Genomic DNA, 9112 nt, shown 5'->3' with positions numbered 1-9112 from the left:
CTGAGGAACCTGTCACTGCAGCAACAAAGGGCTGCAATTGCATGCAAAATCTCCAACACCCTCCTTAGCACCCTGCTAGCTCAAGGACTGTGTGGGGCTTCCGTGCCCTGAACGAGTCCACGCTGGCCACATAATGCAGATGTAATGGTCAAGAAAGCACATAGCGTTATCGAAACTTATCAGATCCACAGCAAAAAGAAAAGCCCACGCTTCTATATTTCTCCTCCTCCATTCACAGAAGGAAGAGACTGAAAACAAGCAGATTTGTGGTTTACATTTACAGTTAATGTGAAAAATGGCTATTTGTGAAATACATCACGTATTGTTTCAAGCTACAAACAACTCGCTCCCACAAAGGAAGGACTTTTGACCTCAGCATGCAACCCCAGTTACAAATAACTTCCTATCTACCAGCGGGCCGCGTTCCCCTGGCACTCAGTCACTCCGCAGCACGGCAGCCACCTTTGTTCTAAGGATGGCAAATTCTACTTAGAAACGCTCTGTAGAAGAGTGATGCTGTCCCCTTTTAACACGATCCGGCCTGCAGCACAGAGAAGGGAAAGAGGGGATTAGAGAGAGCCCAGAACCTGAGAATAATCTCGTGTTTTCAGAAAGTGTTTCGTGTGGTTGAGCAGGGTTTTGCCCATCATGCAGAGTGCAGGCCGCCTGGTATTACACGTTCCAAAGACCAGAACTGGTCTCAGGCAGGGACAGATTCTCCTTCATTCAGCAAAATCAGCAGCTCAAAAATCATCAGGGACAGAGATGTAGCCAGGAATTGCTCACTGAACTTCAACAGCAAGGCTCGTCACACGGTTGGTACCTCTCAGTGCTGCTACCTAGAAGGCTCACCCGGGCAGGTTTCAGACCGCGCGTCACTCGGGTTGCACAGACACACGACACACCCAGCTGTTTCCTTGATTTTGTCTTGGAGTGAATCTCCTCTGCGTCGTCCAGCGCCAAATTCACGTACTCGTCAAAGCCCTAGAAATCGGCAACAGTGGCAATTAGTTCAGCAACAACACGAACCATCGTCAGCTTTGCTGAGCCAGGCTGGACAATGAAGACTAATTGTTAGAGAAGCACGATTTCTTTTTTCCCTTGGGCTAGTTTTTCTTGACAAGAAAAAATAGGATTGTGAATGAGGGAAAACAAACTAACGACGTAACGTGGGGTCGTGCTGACACTCACGATGATGCAGCCTTCTATCCGCACGTTCACTTGCTCAGCCACACCTGGATCCTCGAGCTCTGCAGAACGAAGGAGGAGAGTAAATTGGAACACAAACACCGCGAGCAGTTTTGTTCTCTCTCGTGTGTTCAGAAATACCCGCTAACCATAGCCGCTAGAGCTCCCAAACACTCCAAGGAGCAACTCTCAGGGGCAGTTTCAATTAACAGTCTGACATTTTAGAGTCTTATATGACTGGGTGAATACTACACGTTTGCTGAAGGACACGTTTCCAGTCACAAGGGAACACTCCTGCACGCCCGGCTGCACGATCCCACTCCCGTTAACACGAGGGCGAAACGCCGGGCTGCGCAGCAGCTCCTTGTACCCACCAGCACGCCGCACAGCTCTCCATTCCCCACAAACCTGCCCCGAGCAACGGGTGGGAGCCGAAAACTCAGCGAGGGAGATCCCCGGACCCTCCCCGCTCCCCCCACCCCCCCCAAATCCCCATCCCCATCCCCTCCCCGTCCTCTCCCCGCGCTACTCACGCTCTGCAGGTAGCGGAAGATGAGGTTCTGGGGCGCTGCGTGAAGGGCTCAGCACGGGGACAAGAGCTCCAGGCCCGGGACAAGGCCTCAGGACAAGGCCTCAAACCCTGCAACGAGGCCCCAGGGCCCCGGGACAAGGCCTCAAGGCCCGGGCCGAGACCCCTGAGGCCGGGGCCGCCCCCCACCCGCTCCCCCGTCGCTCCCCGGCCGCAGGAAGGCTACGATGGGCTGCACCATCACCTTCTGCACCTTCTGGTCCTGCCCGCGGTACGCCATGGCTGCCGCCGCCTCGCTGCTCCCGCCGCCCCTGCTGGGCCGCCTCCGGAAGCCCCTGAGGCCGGGCGGGAGCGCGCAAGGGACGCTGGGATGCTGGAGGAGCGTGGGGGGCCGCTCTAGCAGGCCGGGAGGACCGCGTCTCTATGGTTGCAGGCAGGGGTCCCTGCGCTAGCTTTATTGGCGAGCAGCGAGGCTGGGGGGGGGAGGGGGGCAAGACAGCCTTAAATAAAATACGAATATAAAAAGTTTTATAAATGGCTGAGTCCCAAATAGGATTACAATCAAAGTTTACAATTTATTAAACGAATAGAGGCAAGCAAGCAGCGCTGGGTGCGCCGGGAGTCTCTGCTCCCCCAGGACGCACGCCTGTTACGTAAGGCGGCTGGTTTTGATGCTCCCAGGCTAATACATATTCATTACTACTTCGAGAAGAGGCAGGGTTATTAGAATTGGTTTCCGGAATCCGAAACCCCTCCCAGGGGCGCCTGCGTACCAGTCTCTGGTGGTCTCTCGGGGCTTGCTCGGGCTGAATGCTGGTTGTCTTCCTCTCAGGCTTTTGTCCTTCAATTGTCCTTCAGCTCCCCCTTCCTCCTCGTTTGGGAGCCTCTGCGCCGGATTTCAGAAACTCTAGCAACATCCCCTGCAGTAGTCAGCACTTTTCCCTAAAAACCCCTTTGTTCTCTTATCACCTAGACCCGGGCCTCGATGGTAACCCTTCAAATCCCTTAGTGACACGAATTGCTGGACCATTCCTTACAAAAGGAAGGATAAAATATGTAGAGGAGCAATGGCACACGCGAAAGCCCAGCGCCGCGGGCAGAGGCAGCGAAGGTTGACGGCAGAACAGTGCTCGGTTTGAACACGGAGAGGGAAAGCGAGGGGAAGGTGGCCGAAGCCGGCCGCAGTCTCTGAGCTCTCCTCCTCCTGATTGTTTTCTCTCAAAGCCATTTCTGTCTGTGTGCGGGCACCCGGAGCCGGCAGAAGTCCCCGTGAAGTCCTTCGGCAGGACGGAGGGCTGCGTGGGCTCCAGTGAGAGAGGGAGTTAGGAGAATCTTATCAAGTAGAGATAGAGCGCTGACAGCGTTAAACTAGGATGCTACTTAGTGTCTTTGCTAACTATGGTGCATTGTGCCAATTAACTAAAGCAAGAAGCCTTGGGCCCCTTACCAAGGTCAGTCTCCTAATAAGAGAGTGAGCCTGTCTTAAGAAACTGGGAGAAACTGGTCCTGCAGATGGACAAGAGCCAAGGAGCAACTGAGTCTGTGCAAAGACAAGAGGTCAACTAGCGGTGACGAGGAAGAGTCATCAATCTTCATGCCCACGACCTCCCGTGTTGCCCAGCGCTGAATAAACATACCTACTTTACAATCTCACTGATTGTGGAGTCCCTTTTCCGCAAGTCACTAGCAGCGGTTTCTTCCGCAGAGGTTTTCCCAGAGCCGCTTCAAAGCTTCCCTCGCGGAGCTGGGGCGTCGCAGGGGGTCGTCAAAGCACACACACACACACACACACACACACACACAGGCGTTGTTGTCCAAACAGAAAGTATTTACAACAAATTCGACAAGCGGTTTTCCTCTGCCAGCAGCAAATGCCTGAGGGCCCCTACAGCTTCACAAATCATAGCACAAAGAGCCTAAAGTTCCTCTAAAATTTAGGGAAATGATTCAAAATAGATCTGCTAGGGGAAAACGATCACTGGCGGCAGGGTACACAATACACGCGAGTCTCAGCTCTCCTCCGCAGGGTCAGTGCCCACGCCCAAGTGCGACGCTGATGGCACCCGAACATTTGCTGTAGCAGGCAGCAGAGCCAGCAGCTCAGGGGAGCAATTTTAAAAACCAGGAGGCACTTAAACCAACCCTTAATTGACCCAGTTACTGCAGGAGAGTCCCGACTACTCGCCCTGGAGTCCTACTGTCACCAGCAAAAAGCACCAACCAAAGCTTGGGGGAACTTTGGTACAGCACAAGAGAAGGGAGTGGGGGTAGCGTAGCCGTATCGCAGAGCTGCTGCTTTTCACACCATTTTATCATCCCTGATAATTGAAAGTAAGGCCGGGTGGGCTGACCCCACCACCACCACTCCTGGCAGCATGTTTGGTCCACAACGCTAGAATAATTATTTTGCTCCCTCCCGCCCCTACAGCTTCATCATCTGAAAAGATTACAGTCAAAACAATGGCATACACAAATAAAAGTCAAGAGTTGACATAGTAACTCCGGGATTTGGGTATCAACTGTCCGAGAAATCAGAACACCCAGGCTTCACAATGTGCCCAACATCGAGCTGTGCCAAGGGGGGGCGGAAGGAAGAAGCTTTCCGTTTAAGCCTTCAGAGCATCGCTCCATCACTACGTCAATTCACAGCCACCACAGCGTGCCGCTGGACATCTTTCTGTGCCAAAAGAAACAAGTGCTTTGTCCTCTTGATATCAAAGGTAGCCACCTATACTTACGGAACCATGCACAAGACCTTAACTCTGACCAGCAGGAAAACTTAGGACAACTGAGTGCAGATCCTGCCAATTTCTACCAGTTCCAACTGTGCTTTAAGTCTCATTGCAAAGCCTCAGTTAGAAAAAGGATCACCTCAGGGTATCCAACAAGAAGAAGAGGTTTTTTTTTTTGTTTTGTTGTTTTTTTTTTTTAATATACCATAGGACTATGCAGTTCAATCATCAATCATCTTGGAAAGCTCAAGGAGGAGGTCATCCTCATCCTTCCCTGGGTCCAAGTCGAGCTCGGCTTCCAGTATGCCGTCTGAGAGTTCCCAAAGTAGCATCTCTAAATCCTCGTCTACAGATACGGGCGCGTTGCCTGTGGAACTCAGCCGGCGTGTCCTTGCTTCTTCTAGCTGGGAAGAAGCTGAAGTCGAGCTTGAGAACTCCATTGGCTCCACGGATTCTGCCTGGCTTCCAAGATGTGCTTCAGGTCTTGGCAGAGCAAGGAAGAGAACAATCAGTATATGCCATTTCTTAACGGGAAATCCCTTTTCTGCAAACCGGCTCTTAAAACCGTAGCCAACCCCTCCTGCACTTCAATCTTACCCAGGGATTGTTATTCAATTAACCCAGGGCTACATTTAGAGCCCAATATATTAGCAGGTACATTTTTCAGTTTGGGGGTTTCTCTGTGAAGCCAGAGCACCCGGAGTCTAGCAAAGATGGGAAACCAACATGGCCTCCCGGAAGCCCAGTGTCCGAGAACTACATCTCCCGGCATGCTCTGGGAAAACAATATGGACTCCCGGAAACCCGGTGGCCAAGAACTACATTTCCCAGCACTCCCCAGAAAACTGAGCCTCGCACCTTGCCGTAGGACGCCATTTTTTGCTCTGTTACATTACCGGTTTCGTGTTTATGGAGGGTTTTCCCGCCGTTTTGGGGGGTTTCCCCTCAATTTCGGGTTTTCAGCTCTCCATTTCAGAGTTCTTCCCCGCAATTTTGGGGTTCCTTCCCCTAATTTGGTGCTTCGCCCCCCCCCCACTTTTGGGGTTCCCCCTCCATTTTGGGGATTCCCCCCAATTCCAAGCCCCCCACAATTTTGGAGGCCCCCACCATCCTTTCTTGGCCTGCCACCCTAATATTAAGGTTCTTTCCCCCAATGTTGGGGTTCTCACCACATGTTTGAGGTTCCTTCCCTTAATTTGGGGCTTAGCTCCCCGGGATCTGGGGCTTTAACCCCAATTTTGGGGGTCCCCCCCAAGTTTGGGGATTCCTCCCCAGGTCTGGGGGGGGTCCACATTCAATTCTGGAATTTCACACTTCCATTTAAGTCTTCTTCCCCCCAATTTGGGGGTTCACCCACCCAATTTTGGGGGTTCCTCCCCTAATTTGGGGGGACCCGACCAATTTTGGGGGTCCCCCCCAATTGTAGAGTCCCCCACCCTCCTTTTTTGGGTTCCCCCCTAATATTAAAGAGTTCTTCCGCCCAATTTTGGGGGACCCCACAATTTGGCCGTTCCTTCCCCTAACTTTGGGCTTCAACCCTTCGATTTTGGGGGGGGCTCCCCCCCTCTTATTTTGGCCTTCCGCCCTAATATTAGGCCTAACCCCTAAGAACCTTGACCCCTAAGCCTATGGCAACCACGGATCTAACCCTAACCCCTACCCCAACAAACCCTAGAAACCCTAACCCTAAAAACCCTTGCAGCCCTAACCCGATAAAATTTACCACACTAAACCCCTGAAGACTGTTCTGGGGGGTCCACATTCAATTCTGGAATTTCACACTTCCATTTAAGTGTTCTGCCCCCCCAATATGGGGGCTCGCCCACCCAATTTTGGGGGTTCCTCCCCTAATTGGGGGGGACACAACCAATTTTGGGGGGGACACAACCAATTTTAGAGTCCCCCACCCTCCTTTTTTTGGGTTTCCCCCAATATTAAGAGCTCTTCCGCTCAATTTTGGGGGACCCCACAATTTTGACGTTCCTTCCCCTAACTTTGGGCTTCAACCCTTCAATTTTGGGTGGGCTCCTCCCCTCTTATTTTGGCCTTCCGCCCTAATATTAGGCCTAACCCCTAAGAACCTTGACCCCTAACCCTATGGCAACCACGGATCTAACCCTAACCCCTACCCCAACAAACCCTAGAAACCCTAACCCTAAAAACCCTTACAGCCCTAACCCGATAAAATTTACCACACTAAACCCCTGAAGACTGTTCTGGGGGGTCCACATCCAATTCTGGAATTTCACACTTCCATTTAAGTCTTCTTCCCCCCAATTTGGGGGTTCGCCCACCCAATTTTGGGGGTTCCTCCCCTAATTTGGGGGGACCCGACCAATTTTGGGGGTCCCCCCCAATTGTAGAGTCCCCCACCCTCCTTTTTTGGGTTCCCCCCTAATATTAAAGAGTTCTTCCGCCCAATTTTGGGGGACCCCACAATTTGGCCGTTCCTTCCCCTAACTTTGGGCTTCAACCCTTCGATTTTGGGGGGGGCTCCCCCCCTCTTATTTTGGCCTTCCGCCCTAATATTAGGCCTAACCCCTAAGAACCTTGACCCCTAAGCCTATGGCAACCACGGATCTAACCCTAACCCCTACCCCAACAAACCCTAGAAACCCTAACCCTAAAAACCCTTGCAGCCCTAACCCGATAAAATTTACCACACTAAACCCCTGAAGACTGTTCTGGGGGGTCCACATTCAATTCTGGAATTTCACACTTCCATTTAAGTGTTCTGCCCCCCCAATATGGGGGCTCGCCCACCCAATTTTGGGGGTTCCTCCCCTAATTGGGGGGGACACAACCAATTTTGGGGGGGACACAACCAATTTGGGGGGGTCCCCCCAATTTTAGAGTCCCCCACCCTCCTTTTTTGGGTTTCCCCCAATATTAAGAGCTCTTCCGCCCTATTTTGGGGGACCCCACAATTTTGACGTTTCTTCCCCTAAATTGGGGCTTCGACCCTTCAATTTTGGGGGGGGCTCCCCCCTTAGTTTGGCCTTCCACCCTAATATTGGGCCTTACCCCTAAGAACCCTGACCCCTAACACTACGGCTCCCACGGATCTAACCCTAACCCCTACCCCAAAAAACCCTAGAAACCCTAACCCTAAAAACCCTTACAGTCCTAACCCGATAAAATTTACCACACTAGACCTACGCCTAAAAGCCCTAACCCTAAAAATTAAGACCCTCTAAACCCTAACCCAAAACGTAAAGATTCTCAAAGCCCTACCGCTGGAGACCCTAACCTTAAAAAAAAAAAAAAAAAGACCTTAAAACCCTAACCCTAAATACCTGACCATAACTAAAACCCTAAGACCCTAACCCTAAAAACCCTATCAACACTAAAACCACAAAATACTTTAAAACCTTAACACACTAACCCCCAAACCCTAACCCTTATAACTCCAACCCTAACAACCTTAAAATCCTAACCCTAAACCCTGGAAACCCTAACCCTGAAACCCAACCCTAGTGCCTTAGCCCTGAAACCTTAAAACCCTAACACCTTATTAGAAACACTCTGTAACCAATACCATAGGCTCAGGCAAGTATCTCAGTGAGGTAGCATTTTTATTCACGATTGCAATGGCAGGCGTCCCACAAGCCACCCACTAGTTCCATAACACAGTTTATATAATTTTTTTTTTCCTCTCGGTGACCAGGACCCTCCCCAGTTTCCCCATTGACTGGGTAATCCATGTTCACAATCTATCCAGTGCTTCACAGAAAATACACAGCTGCTGGCCTGTTACTAGTCAATTTTATTTTTTTTCTTGACTGTTTTCCTCTTTGAGGTGGTAATGTTTCTTACACCGTGATTTCCACCCAATTGCTCTAAGGATTCTGGTTGTCTGCATTTTACAAGGTTGTCTGTTAAGCTTTCTTATCACTGCAAGCATATATCAATACCACCTTCCTTCCCTCTAAACGATGTAACTCTGTGCAAAAACATTTTTATTCCCACAACCTTGATCCCCTTACCCTAAAATCCTTATTCTCTTTAACCCTAACAACTCTAACCACAACCCTAACCCTTCATATCAACCCCCCGACGCTAATGACACTGACTAATGATCCAAACCCCAAACCCCAGGCAACCAACAAAGAAACAGACACAAAGCTGGAAACTACAAAAAAGGCAAAACCCTGGATACAGACCCCAAATCACAAACACGCTACCAAAATGCTACAGAAAAGCCCCAGACGCAGGCCCCAAGCACTACAGCTAGGCCCCAGAAGCTCTAGACACATCCCAAAGCCAAAATGCAATCCCCAAACACTACAGAAAAGCCCCCAAACACCAGACACAGGCTGCAGAAGTCTACAAGCAGGCCCCAGCCACACCCGGATGCAGACCCCAACTGTCCACAAGCAGCTCCCAACCCACCCCCCCCATGAACTGGACCCCCCCCCACCACCACCCAGATGCATGCCCCAGGCCCCAGGCCTCAGCCCCAGCCCCCACACCCCAGACTCAGGCCCCAAAGGTGTACAACCAGCTCCCAACTGCCCCCCTCAAAGGGAGGCCCCAAAGCCTGCCAGAGGACCCTAGAGCGTACAAGCAGCTCCCAACCCCCCTGGCACAGGCCCCAACCCCCCCCCAGACACAGGCCCCAAAGGTGTACAAGCAACTCCCCATCCTCCCCAGAGGCACGCCC

The 9112-nt window shown here is 51.4% G+C and overlaps 1 protein-coding gene across 1 annotated transcript; it reads right to left on the bottom strand.

Moving 5' to 3' along the window:
- Positions 1 to 263: 263 nt before the first annotated feature.
- LOC308186511 (small nuclear ribonucleoprotein E-like) lies at positions 264 to 5108 on the bottom strand. Its single transcript, XM_080608622.1, is given in 5 exon segments — positions 264 to 984; positions 1192 to 1229; positions 1232 to 1250; positions 1722 to 1748; positions 1944 to 5108. Coding segments are annotated over 5 exon segments (330 nt in total). The 5' UTR covers positions 1998 to 5108; the 3' UTR covers positions 264 to 792.
- Between the last annotated feature and the right edge of the window lie 4004 nt (positions 5109 to 9112).

The sequence above is a fragment of the Anser brachyrhynchus genome, assembly GCF_964034855.1.
Source record: "Anser brachyrhynchus genome assembly, contig: SCAFFOLD_106, whole genome shotgun sequence".
NCBI lineage: Eukaryota > Metazoa > Chordata > Aves > Anseriformes > Anatidae > Anser > Anser brachyrhynchus.
Note: the sequence above shows the minus strand (reverse complement) of the source record. Positions and strands in the feature narration are given on the sequence as shown.